At 38.8% G+C, this 23313-nt stretch overlaps 1 protein-coding gene across 7 annotated transcripts; it reads right to left on the bottom strand.

Moving 5' to 3' along the window:
- Positions 1-11986: 11986 nt before the first annotated feature.
- On the bottom strand, positions 11987-23313 carry LOC127653530 (transcription factor Sp3-like). 7 transcript variants are annotated; one of them, XM_052140224.1, is made up of 7 exons: positions 21215-23313; positions 20853-20950; positions 17863-19057; positions 15173-15205; positions 14170-14350; positions 13824-14020; positions 11987-13609 (listed from the first exon to the last, which is right to left on the bottom strand). In XM_052140224.1, exons 2-7 carry the CDS (start codon positions 20919-20921, stop codon positions 13332-13334), a joined length of 1953 nt encoding a protein of 650 aa, XP_051996184.1. In that variant the 5' UTR covers positions 20922-20950; positions 21215-23313; the 3' UTR covers positions 11987-13331. The 7 variants fall into 7 exon arrangements, with proteins under 7 accessions (XP_051996184.1, XP_051996179.1, XP_051996180.1 ...); XM_052140219.1 differs by having other exon boundaries at positions 17863-19060; positions 21254-23313; XM_052140220.1 differs by having other exon boundaries at positions 21254-23313.

Genomic DNA, 23313 nt, shown 5'->3' with positions numbered 1-23313 from the left:
GTAAACTTTTAATTTCTTGTGAAAGCTTGAAATGATCTGTGCTTTAGAGCTAAAGTTTCAGTATGAAGTATGGTCGGTCAAATAATTTTTTATGGATTTGCTCGCCAAGTTGCCATAGCCTTGTGGATACACCGCTAACACATAGGTAAGTTTTGACAGTGACGTTAGTTAGCATGCAAAAGCATGAATTTAAATGTAAATGAGTTAACATCTTGTAACTTTTATAGTTTTTTGTTGTTGTTGTTGTTACCTTGCATAATTAGTGTAGTTATGTGTAGAGCTGCACGATTAAATCATAAAAAGATTGCGATCTCGATTCAAACATGCACAATCTCTTTTCTAAATGATAGCGATCCGCCTGTCTATTAAACCTTTGACAAAAATCATACCGGAACATTCAAATCTGCGTTGGTGCTCCCCCTGAGCCAGAGAGAGCACATCTAGCATTACGTTACATGGAATGTTATTTGTGCCGTTGCATGGAAGCTGTGTTATCACTACATCTAATATTTGTTGATCATATTCACATGTTTTTTATGTCTTCCAAACTTAGCTTGGCTTTCTGTAGTGTTCTGAACATAGATTTCTGATTGTCTTGGAAGCATTTCTTACAATGGGCTGAAAATCATTGTATGAGTTTATAGCTGTCATGGAGTTGCGTTACAGCTGTGTAATTTCCAACTATTTTTTAAGCTATTGCTTATTAAAAACCTAATAAATTATTTGATGTCATTTTTTGGAAAGAAACCTTTAAATTTAATGATGATATATAAATATTGCAAAAAAATAAAGCATAGATTTATATACTGACAAGTACAAATCTAAATTACTTCCCAAGTAAGCCAGTAGAAAACATCCTTACTGTTAAGCATCAAATAAAGTGTATGCACACGTGTGTTACCCTCAGGTCACTGATGCCGTAGCCCTAGTGATTTGAAACACTTCCAGCATGCTGAGAAAAGCTGCCAGTCGACAGAGAGACTGTTTCCCACTTCCACCTACAACAATCAGCAGTTCATTCCCCACTGGAGATTTCAGAATATGACTGATCCTACAGATACAAACACACACTCATACATACACAAATGCACAATCGCAGAATTAAATTGCACTTGACCTAGCGCATTAGCATTTGTGCACGTGTACAACATGAGCTCCAAAATAATGTCTGTACCCTTTTACAAAAAGAGGGTTTTTTTCAATGCAGTTTTTGACAATTAATTTAGGCATCCAAATTGTATTTTATGAGAACGATGAAAATTCAGAATCATTTACACTTCCAACTTCAGTGCAAAAATGCTCTCGAAGCACTAATGGGCTGGGTCAAATGCAATTTAATTATGAGGTTCTTCTCCGGTTATTATATAGTCCATTCCTTTTCAAGCATCAGTGATATAAACAAAGACGGCACAATCGTAAGAAGCTGGTAGTGTAAATGGACTGTTTGCAGTTAATTAGAAGAAAAGAAATATGGACTTGTGTACTTTTATGCACTAACTGAATCCTTGTTGAATGTCAGGCATACTAGTTCAATGCTCCCTTTATATGAATGGAAAATGTGGGTCTCTTCAGGATTTGGATGTACACTAAATAATAGAGGGCACTATTTTAAGAGCTCTAGTGCTAAGCACAGTGCTATGCCATAAGTAATAAGTGCAAAGTCAGTGGGTATGGCCATGAAGTTTTTACATTTTCGTAGGCGCAAGTGGATCTGACAAAATTGCATGCTCAACACGCTAATATGGCTGGGTCAAGCGCAATTTAATTCTGAGGTTTATCTCCGGTAATTTAACCATCTGCGTCCTATCATATATTTACAGTAATTTCCTGTCAATTACCAGCCATATAAACTAAGATGGCACATAAAAAGTTGGTGATGTAACAGTGATTGTCATGAACTTAATTTGATGTTTGATGTATATTTTAAGAGTTTAGATGAACTTTATTACCACCTGCTGGTGGAATATCCAAACTGCGAATGTAGGAACTGAATTTAGATGTTGTGCTGAAAACAGAGGTGGTATTGAAACATCTTAGAGCAATTACCTATTTCACTGGAAAATAGCTAATTGCGCTTTGCGCCACTTCATTGCCATACTGTACAATACACCCACAGTTTGAGCAAATACACCCACGGATAGCGCAAACACTTCCACTCACGGTACAATGGACTTTGTGTAAACAAGCCTTACAGTTGTTTGTCAACACTTAACACACTGACACATTAACAGCCAATCGGAAGAAATCTGATGTTACTGTGATGTACTGTTATGTGGAGTGTGATTTTGAACAAAATGATTTTGAACAAAATGAGCTGTGACCGTGTCTCTTGTCACGGTCACAGCTGGTTAGAACAAAAACTGAGATTTACATGGAAGACAGCTTTTATTGCATTTGTTCCAGAGGGTTTAGAGAGAGGTTTTGCTCACCTCAAAGTCTCTTGCCCATGTCTAACAGGATCTTGTTGAACAGTTCCACATCTTTCTCCTCCATCAGTTTGTCTGAATACACACAAGAGGACTTGTGCAGCCACAGGTGCATCAAGTCTATAGGGTAACGCACATGCTCTGGCAGGGCAAAGAGGATGCCCTATACACACAGAATTAGCGCATAGAAAACAGTATGTCAGCACTGATATCTATAAGCTACTGACATGTATGCATAAAGTGGTTAGGACATTTATAATACACATAATACACAAACCTGGAAGATGAGGGAGATGTCTCTGAGGATGTTGAAAATGTTGTGGAAGCGAAAGGAAGTGGGCAGGAAGTTCTGGCTCATTTTCTGATGAAGGAAGATAGCAGTCTGGACCAGTGTACTGACCATATGACTCACTGAGAAATGCCTCTCCTGGGAGGTAGAAGGAAGAGAGAGAAAAGAGTAAAATGGCAAATTAAGTGTACTTGATAGGACACAAATTACTTTGAAGGGGGGTCCTTGGTCTATGTCTAAATCTGCCACTGCTTGAATGTGTATGGGTTGTTGTGATGAGAACCTGTTGTCTAGGGTTGGATATTTGTAGTTTGTTATGGTTACCTGTATTCCAGGGTTGGTTATCTATGGGTTGTTATGTGACCTGTAGTCGAGGTTTGGATATGTACTGGTTGTTATGGTTAATTGTAGTCAAGGATAACCTTTATAAAATTCGAAACTAGCTGCAAATTTGCTGCTCGTTATTTTCACATGCAAATGAGCTTCTGAGTCACCACAAATGTTTGCCAGAAGTTTGAAGCGCTTCACCAGTAGTGGTGAACCTCCAGTAAAACCTATGGCAACAATGGACAATATGCCGCAAGTTTGTCGCAAATCTCATTTATATGTGAAATTCATCTGTGGGGAATTTGCGGCAATTTTGCAGTAAACTCTCAATTTTTGTAAGGGCAGATAATGGATTGATTGGTCTGGTTACCTCTAGGCTAGAGTTGGATATGTGTTGGTTGTTATTGTTAACTGTAGTCGAGGGTTGGCTATGTTTTGTTTGTTTTGGTTACCTGTAGGCTAGGGTTAGATATGTATTGGTTGTTATGTTTATGTGTAGTTGAGAGTTGGATATGCATAGGTTGTTATGGTTACCTGTAGCTGAGTGTTGGCTATGTATTGATTTTTATGATTTTTTTGTTGTCAAGGTTTTGGTTACTATAGTTACCAGTAGTCAAGGGTTGGATATGTATTGGTTGTTATGGTTACCTGTTGTCCAATGTTGGCTATGTTTTGGTTACCTGTAGGCTAGTGTTGGATATGTATTGATTGTTATGGTAACCTGTAATCGAGAGTTAGATATGCATTGGTTGTTATGGTTACCTGTAGATGAGGGTTGGCTATGTATTGATTTTTATGATTTGTTGTGGTCAAGGTTTTGATATTTTTTTGTTGTTATGGTTACCTGTAGTCGAGGGTTGGATATGTATTGGTTAATATGATTACCTGTAGTCCAGGGTTGGCTATGTTTTGGTTGTTTTGGTTACCTGTAGGCTTGGGTTAGATATGTATTGGTTGTTATGGTTACCTGTAGGCTGGGGTTTAATATGTATTGTTATTATGGTTACCTGCAGCAAAGAGTTGTATATATTTTTGTTGTAATGGTTACATGTAGCTAAGAGCTGCATATACTGTATATTGGTAGTTATGGTTAGTTTCAGTTGAGTGTTGGATATGTATTGGTTTTTACAGCTACCTCCACTTGAGGGTTGGATATTTATTGGCTTTTGTGGTTGCATGTAGTTACAGGATGGTCATGTATTGGTTGTTATGGTTACCTGTACTCAAGGGTTGTATATGTAATGCTTGTTTGGTTACTTGTAGTTGAGGAATGGATATAATGGTTACCTGTTGCTAAGAGCTGCATATCTATTGGTTGTTATGGTTATCTTTAGTTGAGGGTTGGATGTGTATTGTTTGTATAGGTTACCTCCACTCGAGGTTTGGACATGCATTGGCTTTTATGGTTGCATTTAGTTGCAGAATGCCCATGTATTGGTTGTTATGGTTACCTGTAGCTAAGATTTGGATATGTATTGTCTGTCACCTCTACTCAAGGGTTGGACATGTATTGCTTGTTATGGTAACTTGTAGCCAAGAGCTATATATCTATTGCTTGTTATGTTTACCTGTAGTTGAAGAATGGATATGTATTGCTTGTTATGATTGTGAATTGCTTGTTATGGTGTATGTATTAGTTGTTATGGTTGCCTGTAGTCAATTGTTGATTGAGAAACTTCCTGCTTTTGGGTTCATGCAGGTGATGTACTGACAATTATAAATCTCCTTAAGGGCCAGGCTCTCACACTCATACCTACCACACACACACACACATACAGAAATACAATTATTCCGAAGCAGGTTTAAAAACAAGCCTGAATGCACTTTCACACATTTCAACACACATTTTCTCATACCAATGGGAGTAGTCCAGGTGTTGTCTGATCAGGGTGTGAGGTTGGACTGTGCCATAAGCTACTACCTCTGGCATGTTTAGATCATCCACAAAGTAGATGAGCTTTTGAGTACCAGTATGTTCCATCCTGCCTTCTTCTCCCATGGCTTCTCCAGCACAAACAACTCTTTCTACAGCAAAACACCAGAGCAGACAGAGTGTGTACAGTACAGTATCTGTGAGATTTTTTCTTTTTAATGGTGATTTCCATCTACATGCCGGAAAGCATGTTTTTCAGTGGGGTCCAAAAGTTGTGTTTTGAAACAGTTTAAGAGAACAAAAATGAACAGGAAGGGAGATGATTAAAGAGCATTGTTATTTACATGTACATTATGGGCATCATCAATATAAATTACAAAACCTAATGATTGCGAATATGACACATTTTTTGTTTTCTTGGAACTGAATGCGTTAACTCAATATTTGTTTTAAATTATTATTATTAATCAAGATTCAATATTTTAATCAAACGACAACCCTAGAAAAATGCAACAAAAAAAAAGAACGAAGAACATATAATTAATGAATGTATTATTAGTACCCTAAAAGACAGAAAAGCATACATGTGTGTAATAATTAATGGAACTTTAGCCACCATTCATTTTTCTTTGTGTTTTGAGATCTTGTCTCAGACCAGCACTGGGTTTTCCAAAAGCATAGAAAGCTTAAGTTGATCATAGAGACCATTGTGCCAATCTACTTTGGCTTACGATGCTTTTGGGAAACCCACCCCAGAATGGTTTTCCCCATGCCAGCATTTCCCACAAAGCATCACTGGCTTGCCTTTTAGCAGGTGCAACTCGACGAAGTACGTCAGACAGATCGTCTCCGCTGAGAGCACTAACAATGTCTGTAGACATGCACAGGACATCATCTGTTTTCTGGTTTCTTCCCATAAGGCCTGCACCCTTGAGTCTTCTCTTTACTGTTGTACATGAAACTGGTGTTGAGCGGGTAGAATTCAATGAAGCTGTCAGCTGAGGACATGTGAGGCATCTATTTCTCAAACTAGAGACTCTGATGTACTTATCATCTTGTTTAGTTGTACATCTGGCCTTCCACATCTCTTTCTGTCCTTGTTAGAGCCAGTTGTCCTTTGTCTTTGAAGACTGTAATGTACAGTACCCCTTTGTATGAAATCAGTTTTTGGGGGATTTCAAGAATTGTATAGCCTTCATTCCTCAAAACAATGATTGACTGACGAGTTTCTAGAAAAAGCTGTTTCTTTTTTTTACATTATTTAACTAATATAGATCTTAAGAAATGCCTGTCTGTTGCAAACAGTGGCAACTCAAAAACAAACACAAAGACAATGTTAAGCTTCATTTAATGAACCAAATTGCTTTCTTATGAATTTCTCTCTTCTGCTGAACACAAAGATTTTCAAAAGAATATTTCAGCTCTGTAGTTCCAAATATCACATAAAGGTGTCATAAAAGTATTCCATATGAATTCCATTATGTTTAATCCATGTCTTCTGATGTGATCCAATCGGTTTTGGGTGAGAACAACCCAAAACATAACTCCTTTTTCACTGTATATGTTGCATTGCAGGACCTATCATGATTTCAAGCACAATTGTACTTCCTAGTGCTTGACACATGCACAGATTGGATTATGTTTATGCTGAATTTATCTGCATTTTGGAGCTTCACCGTTTACTTGCATTGTATGGATCTGTGTATGTGTGTTTTAAAAAATAGTTTTCATTATGTCTGTTAAAATACATCAAATTCTGCAGCAATTAAGCTACAAATGCATCCTGTCTGACCTGGATTTGAAACTAGTTCACAAAATGTACTGCCAGTAAACCTAACCACTGCACCAGTGTCCCAGCTCTGTTGAAACTGTCACTTTGTTGATTTTCAAGTTAATCAAGTCATTATTCATTATAAAAAAAGGTAACTGAAAGAATATTATTGACACATATCAGCCAATGATGCTTTAATATGGCAAATAAAATAATTCCACTTGCGCTTACTGCTCTGACAAATGTAATCGCCAGTTCCCATTCAAACAAATGTCCCACGTTAACATAGGTAACCATGTGTAGAGTGGAGGAGGGTGGGGCCGGGCCGGAAAAATGCACGCCCGGTCCCCAATCCACCAGAGGACGGATTGCCCGACCGCCCAGACGCGGAGAACGGCCACCGTCCGCGTCCAGGCGTTCGGGCTACTCCGTCCTCCGGCGGATGGCAGTGGCACTCCCCTGGGTGGACAGTAGTGTCGAGGACTCCACGACAGGCATCCCTCCTCCCTCCCTGGTTTCGGAACCAGTGTAAGGGGTTAAGGGGAAAGGAGGAGGCGAAAACCGGCTTGTCAATATAAATAATATTTGAATGATAAACTGAACCAAAACACACAAACATAAACACACAGAGCAGCTGTCTGTAATTCTCTCACTCTCCCTCAAACTGTCATCACCGGCCGCCTTTATCCCACGTGCGCCCCCATCAGGCTGATTGGGGACCGGGTGTACGTTGTGCCGGCCTGGCCCCGCCCTCCTTCGCTCCACATCATGTTATCCTGTGAAACCGTTAAAATCACTTTTAAACTGTGTCAAATTCATTAGAACAGACATCCATGAAACAAAGCGAGTTGATAATTATCCCAGCATTGTTTTTATAATGTGCAAAACGTCTTTTCTTTGCTCCTAGGACAATTCACATCGAAGGAATCTTCTGAAAGGCAAGTGAAATTATTCACATTCACATCCCCAGTTAACATGATCCAAACCGGTGGCATTCACTGGCTAGGCATCAACCAATAAAACAAGATCATTGACCCCTTCCCTCCCAAACACAGGTCTTGCTCTCTCGCATCAGGATTTTACAAGAGAATTTTGCTATAGGTTTTCCGCAAAAGTAGTTGCAAAAGTCAAGGCATGAACATTTAAAGTTGCAGTGCCAGATTTGAGAGGTTGTAAGTGTCGATTTGCATTTGTACTGTGAAAATGAATTAAACTACAAAAGTGGCTACAAAAAATGGCTTGTTCATGACAGGAAGGAATGTCCAAGCTGACAGGAAGGTGACAAATCTTCACTTTCAGTCTTCTTTTGTTTTTGGTGGTTTGCATTCTTTGTGCATATTGCTGCATACTGGGCAGGGAGGACAATTTATAGTACAAAAGGACTTGTAAATTGATCTTTTTCTGATCCACACCTATCATATTGCCTCTAAAAATATGGATTAAACCACTGGAGTAGTATGGATTACTTTTATTATGCCTTTATGCACTTTTTGGAGCTTCAAAATGTTGGTACCCATTCACTTGCATTGTGAGGACCAACAGAACTGAGATATTCTTCTAAAAATCTTCATTTGTGTTCTGCTGAAGAAAGAAAGTCATACACATCTGGGATGGCATGAGGCTGAGTAAATGATGAGAGAATATTTGGATGAACTATTCCTTTAGGTAGAGTTTGTACATCAAGTGGTTGGAGCTACAAAAAGCTTGTAGAATAAAATGTATGGATTTTCACCATTCAAAATACAGTACTTCCTATCCAAAGTTTTCGTTCTGTTTAGACCAATCTGAGTTACGCCATGGGACCCGGGTTGTCCCCCACACGCATGAGCTTAGAAGAGTCCTGCTGCAGTACAGAGCCCATTAGTTGACACAACACAATCACCATGGTCTCAACAGTGTTCAATAACACTCTGTCAATCAGGCAGGAATCCGAACTACTCACGCAAACACACAAATGTTACGTGATATCACAGACTTGTTTAAAGATGGATCAAAAGATGATGGATTGACATTCACAGATTCACCCCTGAGCTGATGCTTGTGTTTTCTTTCCACACACAGTGGCAGGGGCAGTTATGTACATCCTAGAGCTCGCCCTCTCAGTGTGACTGCTAGACTGCACAGATGCTCCAGGTGCATGCAAATGTGCTGGCCGACCACCCGGGCCCAGGCAGACTGATTCTGGGGACTACCAAGCACTGAATCAAACATCTATGCAAACATACACTCATGAACTGAGGTTTTCACTTCTATCAAACTTTTTTCCTTGACAGGGCTTTGATCAAAATTTAAATTGGTCAACTGATGTGATCGTGCTGAATTAGAAGTTTCCATGTTGGGGACCATCATACCATACATTACCTAACCTTGTGTGACAGGAGGGCGGGCCGGGTCGTGATTATACACACCCGGCCCCTTATCAGGCTAATTAAGCCTCCGAGAGGAATAAAGGCCGACTGCGGATGGTGGTGCGAGAGAGAGAGAATGTTTCCGGGCAGCTGACCGTCATATGTGTGACTGTGTCTTTTGTTTAAGTTTTAAGTCTTCGGCACCAGTGTAAAGGGATATAAGGGAAAGGAGGAGGCGAGATCCGGCTTGACAATATAAATAATATTTTAACGAAAAACTTAAAAGACACAAACACACACACAAGATGTTCAGCTGCCCGTAAAAATTCTCTCTCACACCACTATCCGCAGTCGGCCTTTATCCCTCTCGGAATGTCACCCTCTACCAGACTTACATCTCTAAGAGTCCAATTCTCAGTCTTGCTGTTTTTATATCATCAGTATATTTCTATCACAAGAAGATTAATGACCACTTCACAAGGTACCAAACACCACATTGTCCTCTGCCTTCTTAGTGGGGGAGAGAAACTGAACCACTCACTGTGACAAGAGGAACATTGTCTTTTGTGTACTTGCATCTGTGTTGTGTGTGTGAAAAGCACACATCTGTTGCTGATGAAACCTGAGTGTGTACTAGAAAGCCACCAAGGGTATCAGACACACTGTATATCTGATAACCCCACATCTAACTGAACAGTTTAAACTGATATGATGTACAACCCCAATTCCGAAAAAGTTGGGACAGTATGAAAAATGCTAATATAAACAAAAAGGAGTGATTTGTAAATTATATTCACCCTTTGCTAAATTCAAAGCATTACAGCTACTAAAAACACAGTTTTTCCCTTGTGAATTTCATAGTTTTTTGAACATTTACAGTCATTTCAATTCAAATGATTGCAACCCACTCCAATGAATTTGAGACGGGGCAATTTAAGACTAATAACAATTTGACAAGTTGAAATAACAAGGCAATGTGAAACAGGAGATGTTAAGCAGGTGAGGTAATCATGTCATAGTATATAAGGAGCTTCCAAAAACAGCCTAATCCTTAAAGAGCAAGGATCATTCAAGACTTGTCAATTTGCCAAATGTTCAATGTTCCCCAAAGACAAATTGGAAGGATTTTGGGCATTTCACCCTCTACAGTGCACAATATAGTTAAAAGATACAAGGAATCTGGTCAAATCTCTGTTCATAAAGGGCAAGACGAAAACCATTTCTGAATGCGCGTGATCTCTGATCCCTCAGACGTCACTGTCTTAAAGAACATCTTTCATTTGTAATGGATATCATGAAAATGGGTTTGGGATTACTGTAGTAAACCTTTGTTAATCAACAATACTTGCCGCTGCATCCACAGATGCAACATAAGACTTTACTGTGTAAAGCAGAAGCCATACATCAACACTGTCCAGAAGCTCTGCCGACTCGGTCTCATCTTAGATGGAAAGTCGGACAGTTGAACTGTATTTTTTGGTCCAAACATTCCACATTTCAAAAAGTTTTTTAAAAACACAAGACATCTTCTGGTTTGAAATTACTGTACATTTTCAAAAAACAATGAAATTTAAATGGATAAACATCATGTAATGTGTAGTTGTAGTGCTTCAATATAGCAAATGGTGAATTTAAATTACAAATCACTCCTTTTTGTTTTTATTAGCATTTTTCATATGGTCGGAATTGGGGTTGTACTATCGTTCATGAAACACATCTATTTCAAAATGAATACCACAAAAATAAGATAATCATAAAGTCTCAGTTCTTAAGAATACATTAAAGAGTTGAAATAATGGAAAAACTGAAACTAAAACTACTCCTGGGTTGTAAATGACACTCGTTTCAAAAACAATACCGCCACCTACTGTTACTAAGGCTTTATGAATAGCATTAGTCCAGAACAACATGTGGCAGTACAGCATATTAATTTATGTAATCATGCAATAGAAGACAATATTCTATCTTAAATGATTAGTTCACCCAAAAATGAAAATTCTCTCATCATGTACTCAACCTCATGCCATCCCAGATGTGTCTGACTTTCTTTCTTCTGCAGAACACAAATGAAGATTTTTAGGAGAATATCTAAGCTCTGGTCCATGCAATACAAGTGAATGGTGGTCAGAAATATGAAATTCCAAAAAGCACATAAAAGTCAACATAATAATAATCCATTAGGCTCCAGTGGTTAAATCCATGACTTCAGAAGCAATATGATCAGTGTGGGTGAGAAACAGATAAATATTGGTCCTTTTTTTTATATATAAATCTTCACTTTCACAACCTTCTTTGGGCAATTAGAATTATTTGTGCATATCGCCACCTACTGGGCTGGGAGGAGAATTTATAGTAAAAAGGGACTTAAATATTGACCTGTTTCTCAAACTCACCTATCATATCGCTTCAGAAGACATGGAATTAACAACTGGAGTCTTCTGGGTTGCTTTAATGCTGACTTCATGTACCTTCAGAGTTTTGGCCACCATTTACTTGTGTTGTATGGACCTACAGAGCTACGATATTCTTCTAAAAACCTAATTTGTTTTCGGCAAAATAAAGGAAGTCATACACATCTGGGATGGCATGAGTGTGAGTAATGATTTTGGGTGAACTATTCCTTTAAAATGAGTGACTATAAATGTAATAGCATACTAACATACTATGCTTATTATGCAGATTTCCAGCATGCACAGGATACCCAGCTGACCTATGTGACCTACAGTATGTGGTACAAAACGGAGCACACTGCAGAGAACTGTTTACACAAAACAATGCACCTGACCTTCCTATTTCAGTGCAACTTTACAAGTCATTTTAGACAATTCTTAACATCTCCTTTTTTTTGTCATTATTTGAGTGGACTGCCTAAATTTTACATTTGTATGAAAAACTCACATGCACGTTGTCATCCTGCTGTTTGAAACATTTATCACTGTATAATGCCTTCGGTTTCCCTTATTATTTGAAATTCACTTACTATACAGTCCAGGAAAAAAAGTGAAACTAGTTTCAGGTTAGAATGCTAGCATGCAGCAAAATTTTTTTTTATATAAACACAGTATGTAAAACAATATGCACCATGAATATGTGGTTCAGAAATTAAATCTGTATTTGTTAGTTTGATCAAATAATGTGAAAGAAAGGCAGTTGAAATGGTCAGTCAGTCAAGCACATTGCATTGTGGGATACAGTTCTCAGCACACTTTTAGTTATAAACTGCACTCTTTGGACAAAATAGAGGCCTTGCATACACAAACTTTGTTTTAACACAGTTATTTTGCACTAACACAACACCAAACTGAAGCACTTTAAACATTTTGGTTATGAAGAGTCATAGGAAGGTTTCCGACTTTAATTGTGTTCCATTTGAAAGAAAAAAGATGTTGTACAAAAGTAACATCAAATTTTTCACGTTTAAAAAGTAATCAAAACAAAGAGTCTTTGATACAATAGAATCAGTATTAGACTACATAAATTGTGGCTATAAACAGCTTGGGGCTGAAGAAAACAATAGAAGAGACATTATGAATGTTACAAAAGGTAATCTGGAGAGCAATAAGAACAACGATACAAGAAAAAGGAAGTTTCTTACACTGCTGTTCGACTCTGCCGTCTGATGTCTTGTTCGAGTTGCACGTGAGCGGCAGAACAGTAAAATCAAAAGATCCTCGAACATGATCCAGAGGACATGAGACCAAGAGCGCAAAGACCACTAACCTGACGTCGCATAATAAAAAAATAAAAGCAAAGAGTGAAGACACATTTGGACGAAGGCCAGCCAAGAGGAAGGATAAAATGGACAGCTCATGAGTAACTCTCCCTCGCAGCAGACTGTCCTTATATCATTCTCACTATGATCACTCACACGCACACATACGTATCCTGCTTTCTGAGTACCATAATGTCCATTACGCAATCATACTCTCAAATGATCATCCCCTGAACAAATGTATGAGCAAAAGTAAAAACACATACAACTCCAGCATTTTATCCTACAGATTATGATACAAAATAAGGCATTTCTGTGTATATATGTGAGTGTATAAGAGCGAGTTCATTTGAGTATGTAGGTGCTTGCGTGTATGTGAGTGTGTGAATGTGCACGGAAACTGGAACCATATTTAATGTCATTTTTTGCCTTGTTTGTACAAAAGACTGCTACAGAACATAAATGGAGAAGTCATTTTTAAAATATATATATTTATAATATATATTTTTTTTTTCTTTTATCATATATATATATAAAAATTGATAGTGAAAAGCAGATAAACTGTGAAAGTGGGCGGCATTTTGATCACTCCATGACCTCACTGGCAGACACAGTGACCAGCTGGAGCGGGAGGTCGGAGTTTGAAATGAGGTTCTGAGTGCCAGCCTGCTGCAGACTAGTCAGGATGAGAGTGGCTCCACCGCCTGTGATGATGGTGTCCGATGGGGCGGCAGCTTCTGTCTGACCCGCCCCAGAGACGGAGTTTAGCCCTTTTTTGTTCTGGTGAGTTTTAATGTGTTTGGCCAAATGGTCGCTGCGCATGAAACGCTTCGAGCACTCTGGACACACAAACTTCTTCTCTCCTGAAAAACAAAATAAAAGTGTGAAACAACTTCTAGCTCTACTCATCACACATCCAGTCCAAGAACTCTCATACACTGGTGCAACCTGTGAGCCTGACAATTCAAGAAGCAAACTGAAAGTTTACAACAACAGCATGACTTCTCACTTCTAATAAAATGTCTGACATTGAAGCAGTTAATAAATAATCCCTCATGTCTTCCAGTGTGTTCATACCTGTGTGTGTTCTGCGGTGACGCTGAAGTTCGTCGCTACGAGTGAACCTCTTGCCACAGTAACTCCAGGAGCAAATGAATGGTCTCTCTCCTGAGTGCCAGCGCAGGTGAGCTCGGAGGTGAGAAGTCTTGCCATACACCTTACCGCACCCAGGGATATGACAAATGTGTTGTTTCTTCTTCCCCGTACCTGAACCTCTGAAGTTAAACACACGGGTAAATACATTAAAATATGATATTTTAAGTTCAATACCAGTTATTCAACTGTGGTTTGAAGGTTTTTAAATAATTGGACAGACTGGGAATTAAAACAGATTTGTGCTTTGACATGAACAAGTGTGCATTACCTTCCTCCAGCCTCTTTGCAGTTCGGGCAAGTGCAGGCTACCCTACGTAGCCTCTTTCCCTCTTGCCCAGTCCCTTCCAAATCATCCTCAACCAACTGCACACGAAGATGGGACAAATCATTGGTGTTCAGGGTGGAATTTGGCCAATCATCTGACTCTGGCTCTTCTTTGATATGAATTTCTTCAACAACAAAACAAAGAGGACATTAGAACAGAATACACGCAAGAACATGCAGGTAAGAAATACAAAAAGGTTATGAAACAGGACAAAAATGACAAATATTTTACAAGAAATTTAAGATAAATTGTATAAATGTTATTTAGTGATTTTACACCATACAAGCTGCCATATATATATATTAAAAGGTAAAGTGGTTAAAAACCTATATGAAGTTTTTAAAAATTAGTTTTCGATAAGAACTCTTAAAACTGATCAGGTTTGACTTATATAAAAAAAATCTATCATGTTAAAAATCTCTTGAAAAGTGATTGCGGAGTAAAATACATTTTATAAAAGGTCAGCATCTAAAGAAATTCAAACAGGATTCCCACACATTTTGACCAATGAATTTCAATAAATGTTGAACATGTGATTACCGGATAAGAGTTTTTTTTAAAGGAGCACTCAGTAATGGTTTGCTCATGTCATCTTGGACTTACAGTGACACCTAGTGGTGTGATTGCAGAATCATTCTAATCAATGGTTCAGTAACAGATGCATTGTAAAACTAACTATGCATAGTAAACCAGGATTTCTTTAATCCAAGAGAGAAAGGGTCCAATAACAAGACGGTTACTGAGATTAAGCGAGTAGTATTCAGCTGGTTATGTGATTCTAAAATAGCAGCCCCAATGAGGGCAACCCTTCCCCATGTAGAATAAAACAGCTTTTATAAGGTTAATGATACGACTAGAGTCCTTATCTCGTGTGTGGTCATGATTTTATACATATACGTTTCAAAATTTAAATTGACAAATTAAAATTCTACTATAATTTACTCACCCCCGTGCCATCCCTGATGTGTACGACTTTCTTCTGCAGAACACAAATGAAGATTTTTAGAAGAATATCTCAGCTCTGTAGATCCATACAATGCAAGTGATGGTGGCCAGACCTTTGTAGCTCCAAAAATCACAAGCAAAAGTACTCCATATGACGCCAGTGTTTATATCCATGTCTTGAGAAGCAATATTATGATATGAGGTGAGTAACAGAACAAAATTGAAGACTTTTTCACCTCTAAATCTCCACCATCAATTTTACACCTGAAATTCATCTGTGGTGCCTGTTTATTTTAACGTTCACATCTGAAAACGAATGTGAAAGTGGAGATTTAAAGTAAAAAGGGACTGTTTCTCACCCACACCTATTATATAGTTTAAGATATACACCAATCAGCCACAACATTAAATTCACCTTCCTAATATTGTGTAGGTCCCCCTCGTGCCACCAACCTGCATCTCAGAATAGCATTCTGTGATGCTATTCTTCTCACGACAATTATACAGTGGTTATCTGAGTTACCAAAGACTTTGTTAGTTCGAACCAGTCTGGCCATTCTCTGTTGACCTCTCTCATCAAAAAGGCGTTTCCGTCCACAGAACTGCCGCTCACTGGATGTTTTTTGTTTTTCTGCCCATCTGGCACCAACAACCATCTGGCAAACAACGATTGGCTGATTATATAATCACATGGATGATTGTTGGTGCCAGATGGGCAGGTTGGAGTATTTCTGTAACTGCTGATCTCCTGAGATTTTCACATACAACAGTCTCTAGAATTTACTCAGAATGGTGCCAAAAATAAAAAACATCCAGTGATCAGCTGTTTTGTGGACAGAAATGCCTTGTTGATGAAAGAGGTCAACAGAGAATGGCCAGACTGGTTCGAACTAGGGTTGGGCGATGTCCCCTAAATTGGCAGTTGACGATGTTGACAGTAAAACATTGCGATGGACGATGATATCGTCGGTGGAGTGGGGCGGGGCATTTTATAATTTCATATAATTTTCAAAAACAATTTTTTTTAGCTTTCACTTAAGAAGAGTTGTGCACTTTTTATTTTAATATATCTCTTTACATAAATATTATTTTCCACTTAAAAACTATAATTTCGTTATTTTACTCACTGATGAGCAAAAGGTTGAGGCAGAAATGACCATGTACCTGCAGGAAATGGCCATTGTTGGGGAAGAGGACCCGCTGACTTGGTGGAAAACAAACGACAAAAGGTTTCCGTTCATGGCAAGTTTAGCACGGAAATATCTGTGCATATGTGCTACCAGTACTCCATCAGAGCGGGTCTTCAGCACAGCGGGTAGTGTAGTTACTCCAATCTGCAGCTTATTAAAACCAGATAAAGTGAATATGTTGGTATTTCTGGCCAGAAACATCGAAATTTAAACATGGTCTATGGTGAAAGATATTAGACTTCTTTACGCATTTTTCAGCCATCCGTTCTGGAGCTATTCGATTTTGCATATTATTTTTTAAGCGATCATTTGTGTAGTTCATATGACCACTTTACAATATTTCAATAACATAATTTATTTTGTAGCCTGTGCTGAAGTTAATTGTGCTGCTAATTATAAGTGAAATGTTAATGCCGAGTTTCGGTCTGAGCGTTGTTCCGCTTGTTCTTTATTTGTTCTTCTATGTTTTAATAAATGTGTGTTATTCATATTCACCTTGTTTCTTTCATTTGATTTGACATTATGGATTTATGGCCAAGGAAATTTTTCTTTTAAAAGTATTAACCAGACAAAAGTTATTTGACGTTCGCTGGTCTGGGTTTATCTTAAACTGCCGCTTCAGTGTATACAAGAGTTATGTGACAATGAGCAAGATTTTCTGAGACACTACAACTACTAATAATTAATTAATAAAGGCTATTTTCTTGTAGCCTACAACATAAAATATTTTAATCTAAATGAACAGTGTAAGACATGTAAAAAAAAAAAGACAAGAAGCTAACAATGTCAAGATCAATATTTGTGTAGCCTGCCTGACACGGTATTTTCACAGATTAACACGTCACGTCTCTGGCATATACTACAGTATTTAAAATAGCAAATATGCATTAGTTATATTCTCAATTTAATTTACAGAGCAATTCCTGCAAAGTTTTTAGGTTAACTATAGAAGAGACTAGGATTAGTGAGTCACACTAGCAAGACTCGCAAAAGGGGGCGTGGCATCACGATGGTGGCTCTACATCGTGATGTTGGTCAGCCGGCACAACCCTAGTTCGAACTGACAAAGTCTACGGTAACTCAGACAACCGCTCTGTATAATTGTGGTGAGAAGAAAAGTATCTCAGAATGCTATTCTGAGATGCGGGTTGGCGCTGTTTTGGCCGCATGAGGGGGACCTACACAACAATAGGCAGGTGATTTTAATGTTGTGGCTGATCTGTGTAGATTTAAACACTCAAATCATATGGATTACTTCAATGTTTCCTTAATGTGATATTTTTTTAGCTACAAAGGTCTAATCACCATTCACTTACAATTAAGGACTTCTTTTCTACCAATAATCTTTGCGTTCTGCAGACAATTAAGCAATTAAGCAAGTCCTACACATCGGGTATTGCATGAGAGTGAGGAAATGAGAGCATTTTTGGTTAAACTATCCTTATAAGAATTAGTTTTTAAATATCACATTTGTTATGAATGTGTGAGTTTTCCTGCGCACCTGAGTGGCCATCTGTGTTCTCATCTTGTTGGTACTGACCGACAGAGTTGACTGTGACTGTCTGAAGGTTTGGGATCTGACCCCCTGCTCCTGTTGTGCAAGTCTGCCCGAAAGAAAGGGTCTGAACTGGGGCGAGGGTGAGCTGTGGGGACGAGACCCCACCAGTAGCCGCCAGCTGCAGATTCTGCAGGTTCTGAACACCCTGAACCTGGAAGGTCTGCCACTGGATCTGTCCGGTGGGAGAGACGGTTTGGGCTTGTATCAGAAACGTACCAGCATTCAACAGCTGCATGTTTTGTAGTGTCTGCGCCGTTCCATCTGCCATCTGTGTTGGTAAGAGCTGCACTACCTGTTCAGTGCCGGTGGTGTGGTTCTGCTGCATGAAAGATGGGTCCTGCTGCCCGGCAGACACGGCAGTAGCTTGGGTGAGAACTCCAGTCCCATCTATCGTCTCGGGGAGTGACATAGTTGTGGAACAGGTGGTGGTTGGCACAAAGGCATTAGTATTAGAATCGTTGGCGTTAAGTGGCTCTGTGCATTTGCCACCACTTTCACACTGGTTCTCACTTGTTGTGGATGTGGGGCTGGCCATAATGAGCTGGCCATCTGCGGTAATGCTTGTTGCTATGGTCTGAGCACAAGCCAATCCCAGAGACTCAAGATCCATGTTACTCAAGCTATTTATTGGCACTAACGTGATGTTGCCTGGCAGCCCCATCGGTAAATTAGTGACAACCTGGCCCTGCGTGCCGAACCCTGAGCCAGCCCATGAGACTGTGGGAATATGTTGCATATGCCCAGTTTGACTCAGTAGGCCCTGGAGGTCATTAGCACTGGTGGTTGTGGCAATGCTTTGTGTACCATCTGGAAGGATAGCAATGTTAGTGCCCATCGTGGCTCCATCTGCAGTGGATGCTGCATAGCTTAATGATGCCCCATCTGTGCCCTGCAACTGGGGGATAACTTGGTACTGCACCCCATTGGCACTGGTTCCATCTACCCCTGCTGTCACAAAAACAGGCTGGGTGTGCCCTGCCATAGTCTGTAGTGGCACCACATATTGCCCATTGGTGCCCAGGAATCCTCCGCTGGATACCTGCACTACCATCGACTCGTCTTTTACGGAGCTCACAGGTGTTACAACCTCCCAGCGATCAGATGAGCCCGTCAACTGGATGGCCATGAGGTCTGTGGTCTGCTGTGGAGGGGGTTGGAATTTAGTCAGGCTAAAACAATAATGGCTTTTTAAAATATTATGTAAACACTTTAGAAATCGAACCAGACTGAATTTTGCCAAGTTGGACTTACAGACCTCGATAATCAGACTGTAGCTCAGCTTCTTCCAGAATGTATACGCATTAATTGGACCACAATTGGCCTTGCCATTATATGTATGCATGTACCGAAGTGACCTGTATTTCAAGTCCTTACTTCAAATATTTGATTGTGCATTGTGTCATGCATACTTGAACAGACAGATCAAGACTGTAGCTCCACTACAACAACAGCGCATGCAAACACGCTAACTCTTAAAGGAATAGTTCACCCAAAACTGGTCACGCTCTTGTCATCCCAGATGTGTATGACTTTTTCTTCTGCAGAACACAAACAAGGGTTTTTAGAAGATTATCTTAGCTCTGTAGGTCCATACAATGCAATGAACGTTGACCAAAACTTTGAAGCTCCAAAAAAAGCAAAAAGGCCTCAAAGGTCATCCAAAAGACTCCAGTGGTTAAATACATATCTGGCTCAATTTTGGATGAGAACAGACCAAAATGTAAATCCTTTTTCACTATAATTCTTGACATCAGCAGTCTCCTTGGCAATCAAGCTCGATTAAGCTTCCTAGAGCCATCTAGCACTCAGCACATGCGTCAAGCACTAGGAAGTGAAATCATGATCACACCTAAAGACTGCAATGGCAAGATGTACAGTGAAAAAGAAGTTACATTTTGGTCTGTTCTCACCCACACCAATTAGAAAACATGGATTAAACCATTGAAGTCTTATGGATTACTTTTATGCTGCCTTTAGGTGATTCTGGAGCTTTGGTCACCATGCACTTGCATAGTAAATACCTACAGAGCTGAGATATTCTTCTAAAACTCTTTTTGTGTTCTGCAGAGGAAGGAAAGTCATACACATCTGGTATGGCATGAGGGTGAGTAAATGATAAGAGAACTATTCCATTAAAGCAAATGTATTAATTTATTTGAAAAGGTTGCACAACACACAAGCATACATTTTACAACAATTAGTCTAATAAACAATTAAAATGTGTAATAGTAATTTAATCAATAAAGATATACAAGATACAACTCTTTGTTCACACTTTAAATTACACTCATTGAGATGAGCTTTAAATCCAACCCTCAATGTTATGAATTAGGTATAAATCTTTAAAGCCACAACCTTTAAATTAAAGCATTACCTAATTGAAGACAGATTTATCCTATTGATTTCAGGTTGAAAAGTAATGGTTTAATAAATTCCCCAAAAAAGTCCTTTATGTTAGGGTTGTTGTGATACATGATTTTTTTATTCTATTATCAACGCTTACAATCTTTGTTCTCTGAAATGTTAAGATGTAATCCACATTTTTTGAAATCCGAATGTACAAGACTAAAAGGCCACAAAAAGCCTCTGTTTGCCAGGTCTGCGCATGTAGCCGCTCCAGGGGGAATGATTGAGCTGTGGAAGATACGTGACAGCCCCGGTAGGGGTGGAGGCTTTTTTCCCCGTGAAGGGGTCCTCCCCTGTCGTGGGGGTGACCCGGGATCACCGCAGGTAAAACGGGAAAGGCGACGGTGGCGAGTCTGTCCGACCCACAATGGGCGGGTTTAAAAGGGTAAGAAAGTGGGTGGCCGTACAAACCGAAGGCTCACAGGAAGTGTTAGACTTTTACCCTATTTTTAAAACGTGTGAACTTCACCAAAACACCCCGCAAGACAGCGACGGGGAAGCGAGTAACCAACTGTGGGACGTAATACCTGGTCCTGGGCGCCGCTGGCCGGCTGCAGAAACTCGCTCTGACTGCTGTCCACGTCCAAGGCAGCCATTTCCTGCTGATTCGCTGGCTGTTCTGGGGCTACGGAGACACAGCGAAAGAAAAAACTCAAAACACATTCATGCCCAACGAACTCCCACCTCGAAAAAGGCGGAGATTACCCGCCAAACCGCCAGGAATTCAAACGAATTCGGCTGTTCTTTCGTCTGTTCTGTTGCCCGAGCAGCAGTCTTTAGAAGTGTTTACTTTGTTAAAGTAAAAGCTAACTGGCTAACGGTTAGCGTCGCTGCTGAGAAAGATTAAACACTGAGCTAGCTCGCTTGGCTAATGGCTCTCCAAACTCACCGGCGGTGCTGTGCTTCGATCGGGCTAAGTATTACGTACCAGTCATAGCGCGAAAATGAAAAAAAAATTGGAGGGTTATATGTTCATTTAAACTCCAAACATGATTGTTTTTATCAAAGACGGGCTGTGATCGGAGATTCGGGTCAATTTTTTTTTCTTATATTTGATTGACGGTGCGCGAAACACAAAAGGTGGGGCTTCGAAGATTGCCAGTGAAATTTGCTTCACGTAAGCGGAAGACCCGCCTTTCTTGTTCGATGCGATTGGCTGTGGGATTCGACCCCTCGGTGTGGGAGTGGTCGAGTAGTACGTCTGTCAATTCACGCCACACGCGTTTCCTGTTTGTTATGAACTCTGTTGAAATCGAGCTGGAATTGTTCACATATGGCAGGAAGTTAGTTGGAAGGCTTTCCTTGTAAAAAATGTGTTTGGACATCAAATTGTGATTAGTCAATTGACGGACGACACAACTATTTTTAAAAGCTATTGATCAGATTCCCAAAGCAATTTAAATTAATTATTTTCCCAAATGTTCAGGTTTAAAACTTAATATTGATATATGTGAGATTACCACAGTACACGACTGCTCCATTGAACCAATAAATAATATCTCAATCAAGTCGAATGTTAAATATTTAGGTATACACATTTCCAAAGTTGAAGTTGTTAAGGAGAAACAAATCATCTGGAATAGATGTATGGATGCAAAGGGATTTATCTATATTTGGAAGGATTTATTTAACTAAAATGGAGAGTCTTGCCAAGTGTATTTACCCTCATCTTGGCTCTCTATTTCCAATATTAAGACTATTAATCAATTTAATTTTATATGGTGAAAGCGTGTACATTACATTTAAGAGAGCACAATTTACTCAAGATTACGAGAATGGTGGATTACAAGCCTTTGATTTTCATTGTATAAATGGATTGTTGAAGATTAAATGGTTAAACATTTTTATAACTAATGAAAATAGTTTTTGGTTTACCATTCCCAAAGTTATATTTAGGAGATTGGGTGGAATTGATTTCTAATTAAAATGTGACTTTGTTATTTCAAAAATTCAGTCAAATTATCTTCTTTTCACGAACAAATTTTGCTATATTGGAAGTTATTATATAATCACAACTTTACCCCACATAGGACCCCCATTTGGAATAACAGATTTGTTTTATCCAGATATAAGTCTATATGTATTATTGATTGGCTCGAAAAGGGTATCTGGTCTGTAGGTCACTTAATGGATGAGGATGGGAATCTGTTAACTTTTAAAGATTTTTGCACTAAATTATATTGTGAACGCAAGCAATTTGAACTTATTATAAATGCCATTCCAAAAAATTTCATTCACTTCGTACAAAACACTTTTATTCACTCGCTAGATGGCTTATGTGAAATCCCATCCCTTCTCTTTGATGGTAACGACCTCTTGAACACTTCCCAACAAACATATTTGTTCTTCCTTTAATTCTAAATTATGTCCTACAATTTTATATCGTAATGATATATTACAAGTTTATGATAAACCAACTGCAAAAAAATTGCAAATCCAGTATATTTTTTTTTCCAGTGGCTCCTAAAGTGAAGAAAACTCACTTTAAAATATTTAATGGTATATATCCTTCAAGTGAATTTTTAAGACTTCGATTTAACTTTTACTACAATACTTGTACTTTTTGTCAAATTGACATAGAGACAACTGATCACCTCTTCTTTTATTGTATTCAAATATTTTCTGGGAAAATATGTCCTATTGTTTGGAGACAAAAATCCAATCACTGCCTACTTTCTCTAAGACCCATGTTGTATTTGGAATGTTATTGGATGACAAAAAAAATTGAATTTTTTTATTAACATAATGAAGACTCTGGGTAAATTCTTTATACACAAATGTAAATGTATAAAGAAAAAACATATTTCTCTGTATTTAAAAGTGATTTATTTTGTAACTATTTTCCATCACTGAAATTTATGAAGACTAAACAAGCCTGCAAACTCCTTAAGATGATAAAAAACTTTGGTTTATTGGAAGATGAATCTCTCCTTTTTTTTGTTTTTATTATTTCTTAATTTTATCTGTGCACCCTGTTCATTATTTTAT

This window comes from Xyrauchen texanus, chromosome 13 (genome assembly GCF_025860055.1).
Source record: "Xyrauchen texanus isolate HMW12.3.18 chromosome 13, RBS_HiC_50CHRs, whole genome shotgun sequence".
In the NCBI taxonomy this organism is placed as follows: Eukaryota; Metazoa; Chordata; class Actinopteri; order Cypriniformes; family Catostomidae; genus Xyrauchen; species Xyrauchen texanus.
This window is presented reverse-complemented; position numbering and strand designations above follow the sequence as displayed.